The following is a 24,630-nucleotide window of genomic DNA, read 5'->3' as shown; positions in this document are numbered from 1 at the left end:
TCAGAACTGCACAATCGTTTATATAATGACCTGGCTGTTTACAATAGTTGCATGTCCCTTTAACGGGAACCGCTGAATTACTGGACTGTGTCGCACCCTTTTTATGACCGTCAGCTGGAACTGACTGAGCGACGAGCATTTTCATTTTCGTGTCTTTCATACGTCTTTGTTCGTGTTCTTGTTCTTCTCTAATTCTATTCTGGTGATACTGTAACATTTGTAACATCTGTGAAGGAGTGTTAGCTTGCCAAGTGCTCTCAACTTTCAATACTCTATTTTTAACCTGTGGCAGGGAATTCTCGACTAATTTTGTTACAAAAAGATGTGGATATGACTCGCTACTTGCTTTCAGGCCGCTATTAATACCAAAACATTTTTCAAATCGGGAATAAAAATCACTAGTGTCTTCATCGGGTTTCTGTTTACAAGCTGAGATTGCTCCCCAGTCTTCCTTTTTCGTAGTTAATAAACGTGGCAATACTTGTACTAATAATCCTGGCAATGCTTTTGTTTTGTCCCCAAGCCCTACGCCTGCAGTTCGGGCATTTTCTTCGTTTTCTAATACGGTCCAATCAATCTTTTGGTCTCCCACTTCCCATTCTTTTTCTTTGAGTTTCTCATAAATACCGGCAGGCAATAATACTTTCAATATTTTCATAATGTCAGGATAGGTATAATCACCCATGAGTAACATGTCCTTTAGTTCACGGTGAAAACCTGCTGGATCTTTGTCATGGCTGGGCACTAATTTTTTCATTTCTAATAGTTCTATTTTAGTTATGGGCGTGTACACAAACACGCGTCTAAACGTATTATCATCATTTCTAACTGGGTGTACTTCGCGTAAGGGATTCTGTCTGTCTATGTAATACGTTTTTCTCTCCATGGAAGGAGCTGGATCATGTTCTGGACACAAAAAGGCACTATATCTATGTCGGTATTCTAGAATTATTTTAATTAGATCGGTACCTAGACCTCTCCATTTATTCATGAGTAGTTCTATCAGTATATCAGGTAGGGGACCAGGATCGGAGTGTTGGCCTTTATATAATATAAGGAGATGTTGTATCATGTATATACTAGCTAAACGCTGTTCATCTGGGGCGAGATTCAGAAACGTGTGTGCTAGCGCATCATCACTGTATTTTTCAGAATTGTCAGCCCATTGTACTGCTGACCTGGCTAATTCTTGTTCATCCATAGAATCGAGCACATGGTACCCCCTTCGTTCTCGAAGTAGTTTATCAGTAGCCTGGAATAAGTGTTCAGGGGTCCTTGGATTTGAGATAACTGTTTGAAAAATTCTGTTACATTCTGGACGTATCGGACGTATTGTTTGGTTAAAAGATCTTCCTTTTCCTACATAAGCTATCGTTTGTCTAGCTGGTAATTCTATTTGTCCTGCGTTCATTTCTGACTTTTCCTCCTCCTCTTCCTCTGATTCAGTTTTATCTGCTTCTAATCTTCTTTCATGTATTCTTTCTACTTCTTTTCTGATCTTTCGGCACATGACTTCTATATACTTCTGTTTATCATGTTTTCCGTCTGCTATATTCTGACCCCATCTGGTAAGTACTTGCATTTCCTCCGGCTCTACCTCAGGCCTATCTCTGTTTCTGATCAAGCAGTTTATGAAAAAGCGTAACAATAATTTCTGCATATCTACTTTCTGGTATTCCATGGCCTCGCCAATACTTTCAGGACCTTGCCCTGTTTGGACAAAACGATATATTTTGTCTAGATGTTCAACCATTCCTGGTAATGTCATTAAATAGTTTGCAACTCGTCGTAAACGTACTGAAGATAGCAACATTCTGGCGTGTTTACCTGGCACTGGATCATATCTACAATCCGTCAGAGGCTCATTTAATATATTGTCATTAGCTCTTTGGGGTGTACGTTGGTGTGCTAAATCCCTATAAGTCAATCTAGTTGCTGGCGGTGGCGTGGAAAAACCTCCTGTCGCACCTCCTGAGGTGCCAAGTCCAAAAGGATTTGTTGGGTGTAGGGTAGAGAGTGTGGGTGCAGGAAGGACTGTAGGAACAGATGCAACGGTCTGAACGTGAGGAGGAGTTTGTTGCTGCGGAGGTGGGTGCAGCTGATCTTGGGGTTGAGCGTCGTTAACAGGTGGTGTGCGTTGCTGCGCACCATTAGCATATTCGGGGGCTGCATCATCTAAATAGGAAGAAAGGAAAATGTCCTTTGCGGTCTTGGGATGTACTTTAATCGGGAGTAATGGAGGTGTCAGATCTTTTGGTACCTCCATGGTGGCTTTAGGCAAACCCTCGGCCAGAAGAGGATACATACCATTCATAAGAGTGTTTCGTTGTCTGTCTACTTGTTCTGTTTTTACTCGGATACCTTCGTCAATTAATATGTTTTCTCAGGCTCTTTCTGAATCTTCCCTACTTTTCTCTTCTTTTCTGAGCGCTTTCTCTGTGCGCCTATGCGATTCTTTACGCCATAATTCAATGGCATCTTTCTGTGACTGTCTGGCTTTCTTTTTCCATAATACTTCTTCCACTCTCATGATGCAATCTGCATCCCATGTTCCAGTAGCGGGCCATCTCTGACTCTCTGCTAAATTCTTGGTGTAGTCCACCCATAGATCAAGATATAATACGGCATCTAGGCCATGTTTATGGTACATAAAGTACCCTGGAGTGTCCCTAGGTGGAATGGGAACAGCTTCCTCGAGTATCCCTTTTCTAGTTTTTATCTGTCTTAATTTTGAAAATAACGGCATCTTGAACCTTGCTACTTAATTCTTACTCGGTCTTGAACACGATAATTACAATAACCACAATAATGAAGATCGAACAATCACTCATACCACGACATTTAAAACATATCAAAACATTTTAGAACGAACAATAATAATTAGAATAAAACTAGTTAACTGCATAATACTAAATATACTGTATGTACTGCTAAACAGTACAGATACACTGCTAAAACAGTGCAGACCAGGTCTATGTACCCAAACCCGTCTTGACCGGCACAAACTAATGTGCACGTCTAGATGCGTCCCCAGCAACGGTACTCACCGGGAAGCACGGAACGGAAGGCCTCGGAAGTCTGGACTGGACTAGACCAAACTGGACTGGACTCGACTCGTGACTTAGATACTTCGGATCTTCGGAATCTGGTGGGCCTCTGTATACCTCGGATCTTGCTCTCTCAGCTAGGCTCTGGTCGGGATTCTCCGCACTCCTCACCGCCTCGTCTGGGTGTTGATCGCAGCCTCAGTCGCCCCCGTTGGCCTGAGGGAGATACAGGAAATCCTGCGGGTACGCGTAATTGTCCGTCCGGCTGTGGCAGGAGACCGGGTCTGCAACGCACCTCCGGCGCGTGGGGTGTGAGAGGTGTCCCTGTTCGGGCGCCAATTATGTGGTAAATTTAAATTACCTAGACTTAATTTATGCGGTAAAATTCAGTAAGAATAACTCAGTAAAAATAAGAGGCAGAATCCGTGGTATTTGAGGTTATAAAAGGGAATTTATTCCTTACAAAGGAATGATGGTTCGAACCAGGCAATCGGGTTCCGTCACCACGAAGGTTCAGGAAGGGATCAGCAATACATTGACAGGTTATAGTATATATAGTAAATGCATTACAATAAAGACAGATGCAGGAGGCGTAACAGCTGATAGGGAAGATAAGAATACACATACGTAATGAAAAGGCGTTACAATAGGCGTGCATAAAGGCGTATACTAGAAACGTCATTTATGATGATGACACAAGTGGGTGGATCCATAAAAGAATCCTGCAAAGTCAGCAGAAATACATGGCAGAGATGCGCGCGCAGCCGCATGACGTGTGATTTACGTGTAACAAGAGGGTGAAGGGGACTTGACTTTTAGCCCTACATGAGGAGACAGAAGTCTGGGATGTCAGGACAACCTAATCCCAAATCGTATCTAATATCTTGTGTTTAAGGAACTATATTATCTGGAAGGAAAGGTCTTTTCGGACAGAGCCTATTCTATACTGACTGTTAGTGCGTGTACAAGCGTCTAAGTGTCTACATGAGATGCGAGGGGGCATGGGCCTACCATGGTAACGAAAGTCATGCATTACTTGTACGGAGACAGTAAGGCCGGGCCCTTTGCTCTGCAGCTGGAGGGATGTTTACCTAAGCTACTAGACAGGAATGCATTTCTCGAGGAGTGGAGCAGATAACTTGAAGGCTGAATACAGTTTTGGCAGGCAACAGGCCGGGCTAGGCACCGTTAACCGCGCAGGAAGTAAGACAAAGTTCATGGATACAGATGCAGGTCAAGGCTGGAGCATTCAGAGGCAGAAGCAGGAAAAGCTCGATGGCAGAATTCAGGGCCTACCTTGCCAGAGCTGGAAAATGTGAAAAGTATACCATATAAAGACGGTGGCAAGGCATACTTAGGAACGGAATATCTGACCCATTCATGGCAGATCTGAAAGAGGACATATTAACGTTGGACACAATTGTATTTGCGTCTTCATAGCTTGAAGTGGAGGGAACATACATGTACTTGTAGCATGTACATGGAGCCGTTGGGGTCTAGATAGGGGACACAATTGATCATAAAAATTCATATTTCCTCACTATGGTAACCTCCGCCGTGCTGTTGAGCTGAGTCACCGCCCATGTCCAATATAGAAGTTGTGTTCTCACCGTCTGAGGCATACTCTGCTGACAAAGCGGCAACACTTTTCTTCTGATACGGGGGTCTAAAACGAGGCAGATCCTCATGTTTGGCTTTAACGTCAAACTGTCAAGGTTGATCCCGTCCCTAGTGTGTGGTCCGACCTTTGCCACGATCCTGGCGTTCCCCACCACAGACTTGAGAGTCCGATGTGTCCTTTAAAGGAGAGCGCTGATCAAGGACTTGAAATCAGAAGTCTTCATTTTCGCGCCGTCGCGCAATTCTTAAGTACGCTCAGAAGACTCAGTGGTCAGTGAACCAGCACGCGAACCCCGCTTCTGTTTTTGCAGCCCCTGTTTTTTTTATTCCTCCAGTTCTTTTTAGGAAAGAACGGGCGACCATCTTTATCAGTCTGGGCCCTTTGTCGAGTTTGCGCTTGAGTTTGCCGTTGCGTAAAAGGCTTAATTCCCAGACTTTTGCGCCCCATGGTTTTATAAGCTTTGGCAATAATCTTCAGCAATTCGCTCTGTTTGTCTGCGTCAGCAACAGCCTCCAAGCGTTGTACCACTTGCAAGGTCACTGCATCACCCTTAACATTAGCAAGGATCATATCGCAAACAATATCGAATAGTCTCATTCCGAACTCCAGGGCTGCCTCGGGCCCCTTGTTCATCCTGAACACGTTTTATCACGGATGGAAGAACGGTCATTGAGGGGGTGCCGAAACATATTGAATAAACCACTGCAAACAATCTACCACAAGTTTTACAATCAGCTAATTCGGGAACAAGGCCTTTAGGTAAATTCATGGTCAGGATCCTGTGTTTCTCCACAGGCATGGTATTCGGAAAAACAGCTTTGAGTTGTCCAAACATTTCAGCAAGCCAATAAGGAAGTTCATCCTTATTTTGCGGACGCTTGCCCATCACAGAATTAATCATTAATGGACTGATGATTACACCACCGGGTGCTGATGGTTGCACAGCAACACCAGGTGGTCCCACCTGGAAATTGTGCGACATGAATTGAATAACCGCTCTATGTACACGTATTAACAAAGTATGCAATATGCGTAGCTCTGCGACTGTAGCAGTTACATAATTTGGGTGTGGGATATACCCAGCCAAAACGGGCCACGTGTCCCCATCTATCCTTAAGGGGCCTAAACGGACCAGTGTTATTAGGTGTGGAAGGGCGCCATTAAACCATATTGCATGTTGACAAGCTGTTAGTGGAACTTCTAGAGACCTATAAGGCCGATAATTCTGAGGTAGGGCTGTGACAGTATATTTGTGAAACAATTTATCTGTTCGGTTGACCGCCGGAAAGGTGAACCAAGAATAAAAGACCTCAAAGTGGTGAGCTGCATCCACTTCAACAACAAAAAATAAGCGCAACACCAGCATCAGGGACTCCATATTGAGTCAATACACTGTGTCTGGTTCTCGATTTGGAGGTGCTATGGCAACCGCCATATTCAATAGTTGAATAACAACTTGTCAGCGCAACAATGGATAAAAAGAGAAAGAAAGACCTTTTTAAAATTCAAGCTTGTAAAAGCTATAAAATATCACAATATAGGAGGCTACACAGTCACGACCATCTCCGGAAACAGAAGTAAGGTGTTTGTGGACAAGCACAACTCGGGAGTCTCGTAGATAAGAACCAGACCAAACGCTGGCGGCGCCATGTTGCGGGGATTCTGCACATACACAGAACTATGCGCAGAAAAACAGGACCTCTGTGTATATGGGTTGTACCTTCCTACCAACTTAGTACCCAAAATCGATTAGCTATAGTGTCTCATTTGTTCTCCAACATAACCATGAAGCTACAAATGATTAGACAACCCAGAACACAACACTCCCGACTCTCTCAGGAATCGCGGTAGCAAGACGTACCCTTTCGCTTACTAACTCATGCTTGTCCACAATAAGAATTGTCAGAGTCACGGTTATAGTTCAAAATATTTATTTTAACTATATTGCTCTATACTGCAGTATACGAGCCACTACCAGCAGCAAGTCACGGTTATTGTTCGAAATCTTTATTTTAACTATCATGTCCTATAATGCAGTATACAAGCCACTACCAGCAGCAAAATGCATAAACCTAAAACCGTTAGCATTGTTACAATGCCATAGAATATAAAGAGGGATGTCATCATATACAGACAGTAGAAAAAGGACTGTAAGGCCTAACCACTCTCACCTTGGTAAGGTGAAGTTTATTATATAAAGGAAGATCTCTGGGCTTTGTCAGCTGACCCCATACCTTAGTGCCTAGATGCAAGTTTTACATCATAGGAACTGCAGAGCTCTTCTCCATGGAAAGGTCCCTCTCCAAGTGTGTGTTTGAACAAGATCAATCAGTCAAATAATTTGTAAAGCGCACTACTTACCCGCAAGGGTTTCAAGGCGCTGAGGGTGGGGAACGGGTGCTGTTGCTACTTGTCGAACAGCCAGGTCTTGAGTTGTCTCCTGAAGGTTAGAAGATCTTCAGTTTGTCGTAGGTTGAGGGGGAGGGTGTTCCAGGTCTTGGCGGCGCGATGGGAGAAGGATCTTCCTCCGGCTGTGGTTCTACGGATGCGTGGAACGGTAGCCAGGGAGAGGTCTGCGGAGCGGAGATTCCTGTTGGGTACGTAGAAGGAGAGTCGCCTGTTGAGATAGGCTGGGCCGGTCTTGTGGAGTACCTCGTGTGCGTGGATCAGGAGCTTGAAGGAGATTCTTTTGTCGATGGGGAGCCAGTGCAGGTTCCTCAGGTGGGGGGTGATGTGGTCGTGGCGCGGGACGTCGAGGATCAGGCGTGCAGAGGCATTCTGGATTCTTTGCAGTCTGTTGATGAGTTTGGTCGGGGCTCCGGCATATAGGGTGTTTCCGTAGTCGGGGCCTAGGTGACTGTTTTCCTTGTGTCTGTCGGGATCCATCTGTAGATCTTGCGGAGCATACGAAGGGTGTTGAAGCAGGTGGAGGAGACAGCGTTGACTTGTTTGGTCATGGTGAGTTTCGAGTCGAGGATGACTCCCAGGTTGCGTGCGTAGTTCGTAGGTGCGGGGGTGTCCCCAGCGATGCGGGCCACCAGGAGTCGTCCCATGCTGAGGGGTTGGGCCAGAGGATGAGGATCTCCGTCTTGTCTGTTCAGCTTAAGGCGGCTATCCTCCATCCAGTCGGCGACGGCCTTCATTCGCTGATGGAGGTTGGATTTGGCGGTGAGGGAGAGGATCAGTTGCGTGTCGTCGGCGTAGGAGATTATGTTGAGGTCATGATGTCGGGCGATGCGTGCGAGAGGCGCCATGTAGACATTGAACAGCGTCGGGCTGAGTGAGGATCCCTGCGGGACGCCGCAGATGATCTCGGAGGCTTCAGAATGGAGGGAGGCGGACTCTCTGGGTTCTGTCGGAGAGGAAGGAGGAGGTCCAGTCCAGGGCCCTGTCTCGGATCCCTGCGTCGTGGAGTCGTGTGCGGTGGCAGAGGGTGTCGAAGGCGGCGGAGAGGTCCAGAAGGGTGAGGGCCGCCGTTGTCCAATAGGATCTTGATGTCGTCTGTGGCGGCGATGAGGGCGGACCCGGTGCTGTGGTTGCTGCGGAATCCTGACTGGGAGGGGTCCAGGATGCTGTTGTCTTCGAGGTATCGAGTGAGCTGGATGTTGACTATCTTCTCGATGACCTTCGCTGGGAACGGAAAGCAGGGAGATGGGCCGGAAGTTTTTGAGTACGCTCAGGTCCGCCTTGGGTTTCTTCAGTAGGGCGTTGATCTCAGCGTGTTCCCAGCTCTCAGGGAAGGTCGCGGTCTCGAAGGAGAGGTTGATGATATTGCGCAGCTGGGGTGCGATGGAGCTGCCGGCTTTGTTGAAGATGTGGTGTGGAAAAGGGTCAGACGGCGAGCCGGAGTGGATTGTGCCCATGGTCTTGATTGTGTCTTCGATGCTCACGTTGGCCCAGGTTGTCAGGGGGCCGTGGTCGGTGGGGTGTGGTGGGTCCGGCGTGTTGGAGCCTGTTAGGGTCGTCCGGGGGTTGAAGCTGTCGTGGATGTCGGCGAGCTTGCGGTGGAAGAAGGTGGCGAGGGAGTCGCACATGGCTTGCAACGGCGGGATGGCGTTGGAGCTGGGGTTGGAGAGTTCCTTAACGACGTTGAAGAGCTCCTTGCTATTGTGTGCGTTGTTGTCGAGGCGGTCTTTGAAGGAGGTCCTCTTGGCGGTCCTGATGAGGTGGTGGTGGTTGCGGATGGCGTCTTTGTGGGCTGCGCGGCTGCCCGGCGACTTCTCGCTGTGCCATATGTTCTCCAACTTCCGGCTAAGGTGTTGGCGCAGTCGTCCATCCTTCGTCTGAGGGAGCGCGCACCATCGGCGGGGTTGGAGGGGTTGGTCGGTGGGTTGAGTGCGAGGTTTGTCTGTAGTTGTACTTCGGGGATTTTGCCCCAGCAGCGACGGGGGACCTGTAGGGTGCAGTGATGTGCGACGGGTTTCCGGAAGGTGAAGTGGATGCAGTGGTGGTCGGTCCAGGTGGGTTCGGAGACGTGGCTGAAGGAGACGTGGGGGCTTGAGGCGAAGATGGCGTCGAGCGTGTGTCCGGAGAAGTGGGTCGGCGTCGTGACGACCTGTTCCAGTCCGAGGTTGGCGAGGTTGTCTATCAGGGTGGAGAAGTTGTTGTTGTTCTCCAGGTTGAAGTTCAGGTCTCCGAGGAGGATGTAGTCGGTGGAGGTCAGTGTGTGCGTGCTGATGAAGTCGGCGATAGCGTTGCAGAATTGTGGTCGTGGTCTAGGTGGTCTGTAGACGAGGGTGACTCTTAGGGTGGTCTTGGGGTCCGTGTTGATCTGAAAGTGCATGTGTTCGGCGGTGCTGAGAGTGTCGTCGGTGTTTGTTGAGACCCTGATGGTCTTCTTGTGGACGATGGCGATTCCTCCTCCAACTCCGTTGGTGCGGTCTCTGCGGGCGATCTTGTATCCGTTGGGGATGGCTATGGCGATGTCTGGAGAGGAGGCTTAGTTCAGCCAGGTCTCGGTCAGGAAGGCGACGTCTGGTGATGCGATGTCCAGTAGGTCCCAGAGCTCGACGGCGTGTTTGCGTGCGGAGCGGGTGTTGATCAGGATGCATTGGAGCTGGTTGTGTTCTGTCGTGGCGGGTGTCTCGGCGTCTTCGATGCAGGAGAAGCTGCAGTTCCGGCAGGCGAAGGGACCGTGGGTGCGCTTCGGGGCGGCCCTGCAGCAGGTGAGGGTCCGTCCTGAGTTGAGAGCATTGAGGGTGCTGGCGTCGTATCGGAGGCGGTCTTCATGGCTGGTGCGGGGCCAGTGGTTCTGGCGTTGGTGCGGTCTCAGCGGGCGATCTTGTATCCGTTGGGGATGGCTATGGCGATGTCTGGAGAGGAGGCTTCGTTCAGCCAGGTCTCGGTCAGGAAGGCGACGTCTGGTGATGCGATGTCGAGTAGATCCCAGAGCTCGACGGCGTGTTTGCGTGCGGAGCGGGTGTTGATCAGGATGCATTGGAGCTGGTTGTGTTCTGTCGTGGCGGGTGTCTCGGCGTCTTCGATGCAGGAGAAGCTGCAGTTCCGGCAGGCGAAGGGACCGTGGGTGCGCTTCGGGCGGCCCTGCAGCAGGTGAGGGTCCGTCCTGAGTTGAGAGCATTGAGGGTGCTGGCGTCATATCGGAGGCGGTCTTCATGGCTGGTGCGGGGCCAGTGGTTCTGGCGCTGGGCGCGGTCCAGGCACGGACGGGCGCAGGCAGGCTTGCCTTAGGCACGCCCACCATTTAAGGGGAGGTGGGAGGGAGGAGCAGCTGGGAGGCGGGTGACAGGGGGCACCGAGGGGGGCAGGGCCGCAGGGGATGCAGCGGCGGGAACGGCGAGGGGGGCAAGCAGGCACAGGGGGCACGGGGTACAGAAGGCAAAACGGGCAGCGGGGCACAGAAGGAGCAAAAGGGCACACGAGCACGGGGAACAGAAGGCAAAAATGGGCAGCGGGGCACAGAAGGAACAAAAGGGCACACGAGCACGGGGAACAGAAGGCAAAGATGGGCAGCGGGGCACAGAAGGAACAAAAGGGCACACAGAGCAGAAGAAAACGGCAATGGGGCAACAAGGGCACTCAGAGAAACATACAAACCTAAGGCCACCACTGGCCACCAGGGATGAGGCGCAGGTGGTAGCCTACGGGTGGAGGAGGGCCTCGACTTCGGCGGTGACAGCAGGAACGCAGGTGGAGCTGCAGCGGGGGGGGAGCGACCTACCTATTGCATCACGGTAATATCAAAGCACGAGTCTCCAGCAGTGCAGCTGTTAGCATGTTTTGTCTAGGTGCTAGGGACTGACCAGAACAGAATAACAAGGTGCATTGTTTATCGACCTTACACATCGTGTTCAGAATAAACTCCAGGAAGAGGCAGAGAATGCAGAAAGCAGACCGTTTTCATGTGAAAGGCACAAACAGAGTCTTGCAAAATAAAGTCATGTAGTAACGTGCGCAATAGCAGCATCATAGCAGCAGAGCTTATGCTAACTTAGCAATGTCGACAATGACCCTAACGGCCATATAACAATGAGTGATGTAATATGTGAGGTCATAGGCAGTGCATTGTGGGGGGTATAAGTTATAGTTAGCTAAGGTAACTATAAATGCTGAATTTCTATGGTTTTTGGACATCTGAGCCCAACTATAACTTCCTTGTAACCTTTGTGTTTTTTTCTGAGTGAAGTTGTACGGTTTTTTAAATTCTGTTTCCTAACTATAAAGTCCCTGTAACCTTTTGGTTTTTGTTTTGTGAATTTCAAAGTTTTTGAAAATGTTCATTTCCTAACTGTAAACTTTGAGATTGTGTGAGTGGCTTTATAGGTCAGTCAGTGGAAGTGTGAGTGGCTGCATGGGTCTGTGAGTGGTTTTGTGGCTTTGTGAGTGGCTGTATAGGTCAGTGAGTGGCTGTATGGGTGTACGAGTGGGTGTGTGAGTAGTTTTGACCATGTAGGAGTGGATTTGTCAACAGGTGAGTGGGTGTGTGAGTGACTGTATGAGTAGCTGTGTGGATGGGTTTGTAAGTGGCTGTATGGATCTGTAAGCAGGTGTGTGAGTTGCTGTATGGGTGTGTGCGTGGTTTTGTGGGCGTGCGAGTTGGTGTATGGGTGTGAGAGTAGCTGTGTGTGTCTGTGAGTGGATGTGAGTGGATGTGAGAGTGGCTGAATGGGTGTGTGAGTGGGTGTCTGTGTGGGTGTGTTAGTAGCTGTGTAAGTGACTGGGCCAGAACAGACCCTCACCTGCCCCTTTATCCAACGAGTCCCCAGTTTTGCACAAAATGTCTTCCCAAGTGGAGTACTTTCTACTGGATAATTAGTAAGTGCTCCAGTGACCTTCTGTGCGTTTAATTACGGCAATGTGATTATTTCTCGTGTGTCTTCAAGAAATATGTGATAAAGTCAATTCTCCTATATAGAAGATAACAAGACTACAAACTCTTCCAAATAAGGGTACTTCATCTTAACTATATAAAGTAAGTTCTTCGTTTGATGGAGATGTCCTCATATTTTTCGGTTTCAAGAACAAATCATCAAAATCAGTGGGAGGTCTTTTGGTAAGCTGTCCATCATCCTGGCAAAAGGCGTGAAGACCTTTGCATGCCACTAAAGCAGGCCATACAGGAGGAGATTCCAGGTGATTTTGCACATTTGAATACTCGTAGTAGTTTAAAGGGAGAACCATGGACTCTGCTCACCAGACGAGAACAAGAATGAACCCATTTATCACAGTAACTACAGATTGTGCTCTGAAAGATTAATGATGAATTTACCTCCACCGAGGATTACAGATAGTTTTTCAGTGTGGAATTGCCAAGAATACACACTTGCTTTACCTTCCTCAAGCCCAGGAAGTTAGAATCATTTGTCCTTTACAAAAGGGTGGTGAAGGTGACGTAGCCCCCCTCCCCAGGCCTATATCACCCGATTTCTCCTGGGGCCCTGAATGAATGGTGGAGGAGGGCCGTGCTGGAGTGGATTTACTGTTTGCTCTCATTTGGCGGGAACTGTCATAGCCCCTGCCAAGCGACTGCAAACTTCTAGAGACAGAGAGCCGGCCCTGTGGGGGGGTGGCGATCCCAAGGGCAATTAATGGCTCCTGGTAGGGGGGCCTCGTGGCCCACCTCCTTTCTTATTGATGGCCTGCCACATGGAGGTGGTGGTCACCGAGGCCTTTAATGACCCTGTAGAAGGGCCACTTGTTGTTTTCCACTTTGACAATTGCATCTAGGAAAGGGATTTCGTTTTTATCACTTATCATAGTCAAGGTTAAAACATTACAATTTTGGTTTAACCCTTTATGGAATAGTTGCAGAGTCTTACGGGGACCTTCTCAGATCACAAATTATCTTCAGTTCACCTGTTTCTGCAATACGCTGTGGTCCCTGAAGGGGTTGGAACTACTGATTATAACTGTGGACTACAAACTGTCCATATACGGAATAGCAAAAACAGGCCCATTGAAGTGCCTTTTATTTGCAATTTGGCGAAAAAAAATGTTAGTGCTAAGGTGAGCGGGGAGCAGGTTTATTATAAAAGTAGCTGGGACCTGATGTGGTCTGGTCGAAGTCTACTCTTGAGATGGTCATGAATGACTGCTCCTACTGAGGTATGTCTGTGCATAAGGACGTTTATAGTGGCAAATAGGCATTCAGTTTGAAAGAATGACATATCCTCAATGAGATTAATAAAGTCCATGGTGTCACGTATGTAACATGTCAACGGGGCAAAGGGTTTAATGAAGAAATCTTCCGTATGGGTTCCAATATGGACCCGCCTCGTGACACTGTAGAGCTCCCAGGAGGATTGGAGATATTCCTATGCACTTCAGGCAATGTGTAAATCATCGTCGGACGGGAATTTTTATATTCAAGAAGAGGAATTAATTTTGGCTAGGGATCCCTTCTTCTGTAGCTGCAGTAGTCAATTTCAAGATCTTTTTGTATGTCGCTTGGTAGTTGGGGATATATCGCTGATCTGTAGTTATCTCTTTGCCTTGCAAAACCATGAATCTCCCCTTATCTGCTGGCCTTATCGGCTTGTTTAGCATATATCCTACACCATATGATCCCAAAACGTATGTTGTGTGGGTTTATTTTTTGTATTTTTTGCCCTTGTGCCCTCTAGTTACTTCAACCCATCACATTATTAATGCTTTATGGCCGCCTGCTAGTTTACCCGTGTTCTGAGGTACTTTAACCTTGTCCTCCTCCATTCAATTCAGAAACTGTGCCTGCGTGTTTCTTTTTCATTTTCACTGCACTCTGTGTTCATTAAATATCAGTCTTCCCCACGTGGTTTCCTATGTTTTCTGTTTAATCTGTAGCTTCATGAATATATTAATGGAATGATACGGAATTGTGCACAAATGTAAACACTGCCATTGCTGATTACTTTCGATACTTCACAAAAGACATCTGTTTTTAAAAGAAATATAAAATATTCACATTGCTAATAAATGTGTTGCTTTGTACATAAAACCTATTTTCTTTTAAAATATGAATTTCTAAGTTTGTTTACTAGTTTGTTTACTAACATCTACAATAAAACATGATTGTACTTCACTGAACTCAGAAGAATTGGATTGTTTCCATAATTGGCTGAACGAACGCACACCAGATTTAAATTTCACTAAGGATGTTAGCAATACTAGAATCAGTTTTTTGGATGTGTGGATCCTAGACAACGAAGGAGTCCTGGAAGTTAGCCTGTACACTAAACCAACAGATAGAAACACCTTATTAGAATTTTCATCAGGTCATCCTAGAAGCTTGAAAGAAAACCTGCCCTATGGTCAGTTTCTAAGAATAAGGCGGAACTGCACCAATAAGAATGACTACTTTGAGAACGCGAATAAATTACAGGAGAAATTATGTACGAGAGGATACCCGAAAAAATTAGTACGAGCTGCTTTAAAAACTTACTAACACCTAAAAAACCTGAAAAGACGGAATGCATGACTTGTGTACTTACATTTAATCCCAAAGCCAATAAAGTTAAAAAAATCATTCAGAGAAATTGGAGGTTGATCGAACAGTTCAATATACCCAGACCCCTGTTTGCCTTTAAGAAAGGTAAAAACTTGCGGCAACACCTTGTGAGAGCCACGAGGGAGCCAACGCAGAAAAATGACACAAGATCTCTACTGGGTTTACCTGCTGTAATAGGGCATTATCGCTGCAATAACTGCGTGGCATGTGCAAATACGACTGACACCAAAACCCTGTTGATTAACAACAAGGAGCACGTGATGCAAACGATTTCAAACTGCAATACCAAAAATGTGGTATATGCGGTGACTTGTCCTTGTGGGAAAATGTACATCGGGCAGTCGACACAGATGGTGAAATCGCGAATTTTACAGCATAAATCGCGCATTAGGTGTAGAACACAGGGAGCACCCTTGGTACAACACTATGTCGAAGCAGGTCATAATGAGAACGACATAGAATGGACTGTTTTAGCTGTAGTTAAGGCAAACAGCAAGGGAGAATTAGAGATGAAACTGAACCGTATAGAAGCCCGTCTCATTGAAAGATACCACACTGTGATAGAGGGCCTAAACGAGAGAGATGAATTATGGGCCTTGATCTAAGACACCCAGATAGTGAGGCAGGGCAGAATGTCATACTGGTGTGATGTAGGAAGATGCAAATGTGTTTTGAGCATTAGGGCCGAGTCTATTGAAATTCATACATGTACATAGAATGATGTGATTTAGATCATGAAACAAGGTGAGAATGTAAGCCCGCCGGTTGGTTCATGCAGTGCCCTGGAATGATCTGAGGGTGGAACGGGAGTTGGTTTTCTCTACATGCACTCTACATTAGCAGTGAGACGTTGATGCTAATAAGCTACATAGATGTAGATGATCGGTGCAGGATTGATCCCTTCTCCTTATAAGAAATCCTGAGCACGGTTAGTTGCACACTTACACTGGGGTGTATTAGAGGGTTTCCGCCTTTTTCAGAAATAAGTGTAGCCCCCAGCATGGTACTGAGTTAGCGCTGATATAGATCCAGGCCCCGGTCCCGTTTCCACTGGACGTGATGGGCATATTTATCCATATATAATGAATTGTTTTGTGTATTTATTTAAATTCAACGAATTACATTAGTCCCCCGGTCACGTGCAAGTAACCAGAGCACGTTGAAGCAGGATCTGGTAGACTGGACGTGTATTTGACTCGGTGGAGGATAGTCCTCTCTTTCTTTCTCTCTTTGTGACGTTTTTCACGCCGCCTACCGCGCGTTGACGCACGCACACGCTAATAAACAAGTAACTATTGCGGCCGTCCCCGCGGTTCCCTATCGCGGAATAGAAGTGGCGGAGCAATAGGCGGGAACGTTCCTATTTAAATCATGTAAGTGTTTAAGATATGAACGCTGTTGGTAACGAGTCTATTAGGCCCTTTAGCGCAAGTGTAGTGTAATATGTGGGAACCTTCCCATAAACTGGTTACACACCGCTAGAGTGTGATAGCGATGTGAGTTATGTTACTAATTAAGGCGACCCGGAACGAGTGCGCTTTACCTACACTTAATGGTGCGAGCAGACCCGCACATAGAACCTGATTGTTGAAGGCGAGATGTCTAGGAATAACTATTTAGAGCACCGGATCAGGCAGTGACTTTTGGATCTGTCCTTGTTTTGTAGTGGATGACAAAGTGGGGACTGATTGGATGAATAACAAGCGACCCCCCAAGTAGTTCTAACAAGACGCCCGTTGACGTCTACACGCTAAGGTAATGGACCAGTTGTGGCTTATTTAACCTTTCTCCTTGGCTGGATATGAGGGAAGACGAGTCGCTTCCGCAATCGTACAATGATCCTCGAACAAAAGTGTTTATAATTGTATGCTCCTTTTTAGGTGCTGAGAAGAAATTGATTTTGAGTAACCCCATTTGAGAGACCCGCCTGGACCTGAATCAGGTACAGGGCAGGCTTGCAGAACCTTAATCTAGTGGCGGTGGGTCCTTTCCACAACCTGTAGTATTCACCACCACATGAGAGTTAATAATTCCATTGCTTCGCCCACCACATAATTTTTGCGGTGTTATCTCTTCTGGTCTGAAATAATTGTCTGGGAATAAGCTTGTCTTTCCTCGTTCCCGTGGAGTCTTTCCGAACACTGCATGGGCTAATTTGGGATAGCTTCAGTTAAATAGTTGTAATTATTAATTTATTTTCATTTCGTTATATTATTCTGTAGATAGTTTGTTATCCCCGTCCTGAAGAGGCCAAATATTTGGAGGCTGAAACGCGAACGCGTCGACATATTGACGTAGGAGGAGTCCACTGATTGTGTTGATTAAAGAAATATTTTGTTTGGCAGACACACAAAATAATAGGAGAGGAGTAATACCTCTGATGCCAAAAAGGATTACCTCCAAATGTATTACTGTAAATAATAAGTATACATCTTTTGGAACCATAGTTAGGGGAATTGACATTTGATAATTTGTTGTGTATATAAGGTGTGTATATATATGATTTAATGAAATTGTACATAGAGGTTGTCATGTTATGACTTTGTTTTCATGTCTGTTAAATTTGTATATACTATGTGTTTAGTTTTCTGATGTCCACCAAGAGATATTCGTTTCTGATAAATAATGTTTATAAATTTTCTTACAAGAAATGAGTAATTACCGAGAAAATTGATTGTTTCTTGTGTAAAAATAAACAAGAGATTGATCCCTCTAAGCCAAGTTTCTTTATACATATTAGATGCACTTCACATTATGGCAAACATTATTTCAATTACAAATGAACTTCAGTATTTACAAAAGAATTATATATGAACATTTACAATTTGCACATGCATTCAGTTACCCATTCTTTCTATACCCCATAAGAATATACATATTTCAATTTTAAATCCTCCAACATCAATAAGTTACACATAACATAAACAGAAGCATATTTAAGGTGACTGCTTACTGCCTTTGGTAATGCATTTTAATAATGCTTTACCAACCAGCATTGGCAAAGCAAGTAGCTTAGCACTCATTATAAAAGTGCGACCTACTGGCTTTGCCAACGCTTGTTTCCTCCAGGAACCTTCTTCAGGTTACTGATCCCTCCTTAACCCCCACCCCCCAAAAAAAATGTTTATGTGTATGCTCCTTTCTGTAATACTTGCACAGTATTTTGTTTGTACACCATCTCAGTGGAAACGTTATAAGATTCAATCTTAAATGCTCGCTGGTATGTGCAGTTGTGTATATTTAAGGTCGGGGCTTTTAAACAGCAGAATTTGTAAGATGTTGCATGAAATATGAATGTGCAGGTCTCTATTGGAATCTGTTCTAATCATGCATGCTCACTGTTCTACAGGGCCTTGGGGCAAAGGAACAAGGATCCACAGAACATATTAAAGTCCAGCTCAAAAACAACACCCTTGGTCTAGGTGCACCAGTAAATCATGAGGTGAGAAATCCTACTCTGTCCGTCTCACTCTTTTGTGTCTCCATATTGTCATCCGCTTTTGCTTTCCATCAGCTAAAAAGAATGGTGGCAGTAGTTTAGCATTCGGCAGGCGAGGAATCATGTTTCAGTTTTACCAGTCTTTTTCTAAGACAGTGGGGTCATGCTGTCTCCTGCATCCAGTGCAGTGTGTCCTCCACGAAGATCACACTTCAATTAGTTCAGTCTGTTTCGAAGAAATTGTGGCTCTAATTAAAACAAAAACAACAAAAAACAAGCGTTAAGGCCTCTCTTAGGATAGTGAAGGATCAGAATTTAAACATTGTACAAATAAGTTTATCAAAATTAACCAATACTAGGAATATTAGGAGCTACACTATTTGAGGAGTGTACGGAGAAAAGGCCTAGCTGAGTGATGTTTGCATGAAGGATAAGAACTGGAAACTGCTGCACAATTTCCAGTGTCTCTACAGGACAGCTTGGTAGAATACTTAATGCCAGCATTACTCTTATTGAGCTGCAGCTGTGTGTTGCATCGGAAATCTGATTTGGGGGATTTATCTTACTGTTGAGTCCCTCTCGCCCTCTCCGAGATCGCTGCTCCCGAGCTTCTGCTCGAGCGAGGTAGTGCAGTAACGCCGTGATGCTATTTTGTTCATTTACAATTTCTCTGTTGCCAGTGAGGGTGGAATGCCATGATGCTGCTTCAGCCATTCAGTCATTCAGCCACAACCCAGCGCAACCGGATACCATCAGTTGGCGCTTTGCATCTTTTAGGCTACTTTTATCTAAGCCGTTAAAATTCAATATCTCCAGTACCATAGGTTGGATTTTTGACATTTTGGTCCCCTGGCAAGGATTGTGGTTGTTGCTTGAGAAGGGGTTCACTCAAACAATAACCCAATTTCACCAAGCCACCCAACCGGAGCAACCTCCACTCTTTTGCTGCTTTGTCGATCGAACAGCAGCTTTTGACAAAGTCAACAGACAACTGCTGTGGAAGAAACTAGCAAATTGGGGAATCCCATCTTCACTCCTAACAGCCATTATGTTCCTCTACTCAGAAACCTGGGTGCAGGCGAAAACGTGCCCCACATCTCTCTTGGCTAAAATCTGTACGACCGGAGGTCTGAAACAAGGTTGTGTGCTTGCTCCCCTCCTTTTCAATCTGTATAGGGCGGAGCTTGGAAAAGCTCTCGTCAACAGCTGCCTGGGACCCCCCACCCGCCCGACTAGGCAATCGATTTCTACACATTCTTCAGTACGCAGATTACCTAGTCATCATGGACCACACCAAAGTGGGCCTCCAACGAGCTCTGACAAGCTTACATGAATACAGCACATCTCGTTCCCTTACCATCAACTCTGATAAGACCAAGATTATAATAATAGGCAGGCAAAAGCACAAAAAATATTACATGCAGGATAAATACAAGTACTTGGGGGTTTGGTTCACCGAAACAGCAAGACGCACTGCCCATAAAAAAGAGCCGACTAATAAATTAACTCCTTAATATATGGTTTAATGAAATTGAACAACAAGTTAAAAAGTCTGTCAGCAGTGGGCATCAGAAAGGCCACTCAAGCTTCTCTTCTCCCAGCACTCTTGTATGGGCATCAAGCGTTTCCTGGCGCTTGCTCAGAAATCCTAGAGCGGGCTCAATGTGTGGCCTACAAAACACCTTTCCAGGGCAAGACTCAGACTGGAGCTCGGGCTGGTTAAACAATAATTAATCCTTGAAGCCAACATTCTAAAATATTATATTTAAATCCTAAAATCTCAGAGGGAACCCTTAGAGAGCCGCCTCAGACACATTCGAAAAAATTCGCTCATTATGAAATAAGCAGCTTATGAGAGCCATGGCCTCCATTGAAATAAACAAGCCACCACTCGCTCTCCCTTTCATTTCATACGCCACCTGGAAATCACGTATCCATAAACAAGTCCAACTAGTCTCGTTCTAGCAAGACCAGGCCTCAATAAAAACACTTTCCTGACCCTGCTGAATGACTCATACTTTGTAAACAAACCTCAGCCCTACCTTACCGCCCGCTTAACCCTAAAACCAGAAGAGAGATTATGTACATGGGATTGCTGGCACTTCCAATTATGAACTTCAGCCGTGCCTGGGCAAACCAAAACACAGGAGGAGCATGTCGACTGTGTGACTACAAACGTGAATCATGGCTACACCTCCTGTGCTGTTGCCCGCTCTTAGCAACTGAAAGGAGGACCCTTCTCAGAGAACTATGCCAGAGAGAAAAAGTAACCACCTGCCATGAGGCCTCTCCAGTATGTTTCTCACAAAAAGAACCTCACATCCTGGCCCGCTGCGGAAGATTTGTACAAACTATCAGGGGTGCCATGCACCCCGGAACTGTCCCCCGCCCCAGCCCTCATAAGTTCCAAACGCTGATACTGGACTATTTGAAACACAGGACCTCGAAAGAACACTCTCCAACACAGTCGCAAAGCACAAGCACTCTATAAAAGAAAGAATATCAGCATGTAGAATGGTAACTAAAGTAGTCCTGGAGATTTGAGGAGCCAGGCGGATTTTATTTTCATAGGGGACCGGACAAAGAACAACTGCCAACCCCAAATATGTGAAGAAGCCCTGAGTCAAACGTTAGGACATAACTATCGCACCTTAGCAGAGTTTTTAACCTCTATGAACTGTGATGTCCTTTTCTCTTTAATGCTCTTATTGTAATGCAATGGTTTTAATTAACTTATGCAAATAAATTCAAATTCACTCAAATTATTTAATGAAGAATTGAATATAGTTTGTAAATTAATGTCTAATGTTAAAGCTGACCCACTACAGGCAGCAAGGTATGTTAGTTTGTTATGTTAATTTAATTTATAATGTGCACAAATCGCCCCGAGAGTGGTATCTCTGCGCAAACAGGTTGCGGATAATACAAATTAGAACAGTGCATTTTCGATAATTTCCTACATTTGGCATGGTCAGTGCACATGCAAACATGCAATGGCAGCTCATTCCAATAGGAAGGGGCAAGGTAGGAAAAATACCTGCCCCTAGTACTGAGACTTTCTGACCCGGGGAATAGTAAGTAAAGCCTTGTCACTGGATCATAAAGGTGTGACTGGACAATAATGCGTCAGTTTAGCAGCTAGACACCTAGGACCATTCCCCCTCAGAAATTTGTGGATGAGGAGGCAATAAATTGTCAAAATAATTCTTTTTCAAACTGGCAGCCAATGAAGTGAGTGTTAAACAGGAGAGGAAGCAGCCCCAGCCGGCTGGTTACACAGAGGTGGGCCACTGTGTTCTAAACAACCTGCAATTTGGATAGCAATGTTTCATTAACCGAAGCAAATAGGGCATTGCCGTAATTCATGCGGCTAATAACAAGAGTCTGCACCGAAGTTTTCCTCGCCGAGAGTGGGAGAAAAGAAAATACTCTCCTTAAAAGGTGCATCATATGAATTCAGCTGCTTGTAATCGACAGAACGTGTTCTTTTATAGTAAGCGATTAATCTAGGCGGACTCCCAAGTTCTTAACTACCTGCTTAGGAATCAGAGCCATGCCTAGTTCAGGAAACCACCAATTAGGGGCCCAAATCTGCTGGGCCTTACCGAACAACATAATCCCCGTTTTGCCAGCATTCAAAGGTCTCTGTGGCTTTATTTGAAGTGCTCTAATTTAAGTGTCATATGCTTTGCTATGGTAAAAAAAACACTATTTTTTTATTTTTAAAGATACTACTTTGAACCATCTGCTGGTAATGAGGAATGGATTGATGATAGTTAGACTTGTAGAGTGCACTAATCACCTATGAGTGTAGCCAGGAACTTAAGCTGGTGAGTGGGCGTAGGATCCTACAGAGTTATTCTAAGAGCCAAACCTTCAGCTTCATGCAGAACTCAAGAAGTGAGGAGGAGGCCCTAATGTTCTGGTGGAGGTTGTTCCATATTCTGGGTGGGATGTAGAAAAAGGAGTGACCTCATGCTTTGTTTCTTCAATGTGGGGGGTGTATGCTAAAGTGAGGTAGAGTGTAGGTGTCTAGTCGGCTGGTGAAAGTTTGAGGTTGTTATGGTGTGTTGGACCGATGTTGTGTAGGATTTTGTAACTGTGACGGAGTCGTTTGAATTAGCTGCATTTGTGAATGGGGAGCCAGTGGAGTTCTTTGAGGTGCTGTTCAATGTGGGTGCGACGTTGGAGGCCTAGTATGAGTCATGCAGCTGGGTTCTGGATAATGTGGAGTCCTTGTTGAAGTTACTTGGATATTTCGGCATAGAGTATGTTGCTGTAGTCAAGCCTGCTTGTAACGAGTGCTTAGGTTATGGTCCGTCTGGTGTTTTGTGGCATCCACTTGAAGATCTTGTGTTGCATGCGTAGGATGTGGAAGCAGGGGGTGGTCTGATGGCCACTAGGTGGAGTCCCAGGGTGAGGTTTTGTTATCAAAGAGCAGAACTTCCGTCTTATCCGAATTGAGCTTCCGGCAGTTAGTTTGTTCTCATCCGGTCTGCAGCCATGGTCATGCTGTTGGTGTAGTTGGTTCTTGAGGTGGTAGTCTTGTCCGTCAATTGGTAGAATGAGTTGTGTGCCGTCAGCATGTGAGATGACGGAGATGCCTTGAGATCGGATGCTGTTGGCTAGAGAGGTCATGTAGATGTTTAACAGGGTGGGGCTGAGGGAAGATCCCTGGGCAACACCACAGATCAGTTTCTTGGTTTCTGATGTGAATTGTGGCATACTAACTCCTTGAGGAAGGAGCAGATCCAGTGCAGTACGGGTTCTTAGATGCCTATGTCTTGGAGTATTCTGATCAGAGTATAGTGGGGAATGGTGATAAAGGCATCTGATACATTGACTTGAATAAGGGTTGCTGTATCTTCGTGGTCCAATATGGTCCCCATGATTTTGGTGGCTGCAGTGAGTGCTGTTTCCACTGTGGTTCTTTCAGAAACCATATTGGGTGTTGTCCAGTAGATGGTGTGTCTTGAGGTGGGTTAAGAGTTGATTGTTGATGGACTTCTCCAGCACTTTGGCTGGGTATTTTGAGGAAAGTGTTGACTTCTGCAAGTTTCCAGTCATCCGAGAATGTGTCAGATGCGATTGATGATGTGGGAGAGGGTGGTGCTGGTTGGAGAATTTCCCAAGTTGTAGATGTACTGGGGGCAAGGGTCCATGGAAGCCCCTGAGTGGATGGTCCGCATGATTGACGCTGTGTTGTCTTTGGGTAGGGTGTTCATTCAGTCAGGTGTCTTGGTTGGTTGGTTGTTGTTGGTAGCATGGCAATGAAGTCGGCAGAGACATCATGGATAACTGTTTAATGACTCCTTCATGGAGATAATTGAAAGTAATATAAACTATGACGGGGTCTGTCAATGCAAGAGAGGCAATATGCAGGACTTTTCCTAATTAAATGTGCTCTTTTTGCTTAGAGGCATTAGGTCTGAAAACAAAATGGTGTCCCTCAAGGGGACCAGGAGGGTCCTACTGCAAGGTTCAGCTCCAGCAGTTATCTGGACCTGACGTTGGTCCGGACTATACTGGAGTGATGATGAGTGAATCCCCTGATTGCCACATAAGGCTGGTTTATGTCCCAAAGTCAGTTATTTGTTTGAATGCGGATGAGATTTTTTTTTTTATGTATCTAGCAGGTTTTAGCTGTGGGGTTGGAGGGTGGTAGCACTTGATCAGCTCAAGCTTACAGATGGCGTGCTTGCAATTCACAAGGAATATGTGTAGTCCTATGAGCATGTTAGGGAACCTGGAACAGTTTCTAAGGAAATATGTTCATATATACTGTTGTAATCTATGCCTGGTATTCTGCATGTTGTACTTTCTTTTACATAGTTGGTATCTTTCCCTGCCTCCCTATTTACTTTGTTCCCCTGCCATACCTCCCCTCCTTCTCCCTCACCTTTGGTACGTCCCTACCTTAGAATGTTAGAGTGAAGCTCACCTTAGAATGTTGGTGTGCCTCAGTTGCCAGCTGGTGCCTGAGGATCTGGTCTGAATAAACGACTTCTCTTCATCTTCCTATGTCAGGAGTTCATTCTAACATAAACATTAAGGGGTATTGAGTCCTGACCCAACATCTAACCATTGTCAAAATAATTTCTTTCAACACTAAGGCTGTGGACTCCATAGTCCAAACAGGGACTGTTTGGAAGTATCTTGATTCCATGCAACCAGATATTAGTATCCAAGAAATTCACCTAATAAATTTTTTTAAAAATCAACATAGAATGAGACAAACTACTGACCAAACAATGTTTTACTCGTCAGTGGGGATTTCCCCTTCATCTTGCTTGCTAAAATAAAGTAAACATCATTAGTTGCTATTCAATCTTGAAGGACTTGCTTGTAGGTCAGTTAGTGACTATTACCACACTATGCTCTCAGAACACAGCTCAGGATACTTTCTTGAGGGTTTTCTAGAGACACTAGTGAGATTTATGAGAGGAGATATAAAAGGAGATTTTTAATGCATTTTAGGATGCCCTGAGGGGCAGGCCCTCAAAGGGCTCAGATCATGTGGGAGCTTTTTTGAAAAAGTTCCTACGCGCTTGAGAGATAGGCATTGGGGATATGTGGAAAG

At 45.6% G+C, this 24,630-nt stretch overlaps 1 protein-coding gene across 1 annotated transcript in view; it reads left to right on the top strand.

Annotated features, from left to right (window-relative positions):
- The window catches only part of PINX1 (PIN2 (TERF1) interacting telomerase inhibitor 1), a 547,240-nt gene that overhangs the window by 123,089 nt on the left and 399,521 nt on the right, over positions 1-24,630 (top strand). Inside the window, exon 3 of the mRNA XM_085610422.1 lies at positions 17,961-18,053. Within this exon, the coding sequence (XP_085466548.1) occupies positions 17,961-18,053 (93 nt within the window). The remainder of the gene's footprint in view (positions 1-17,960; positions 18,054-24,630) is intronic.

This window comes from Triturus cristatus, chromosome 6, assembly GCF_964204655.1.
Source record: "Triturus cristatus chromosome 6, aTriCri1.1, whole genome shotgun sequence".
In the NCBI taxonomy this organism is placed as follows: domain Eukaryota; kingdom Metazoa; phylum Chordata; class Amphibia; order Caudata; family Salamandridae; genus Triturus; species Triturus cristatus.
The sequence above is the reverse complement of the archived record's forward strand: the minus strand, read 5'-3'. Positions and strand labels throughout refer to the sequence as shown.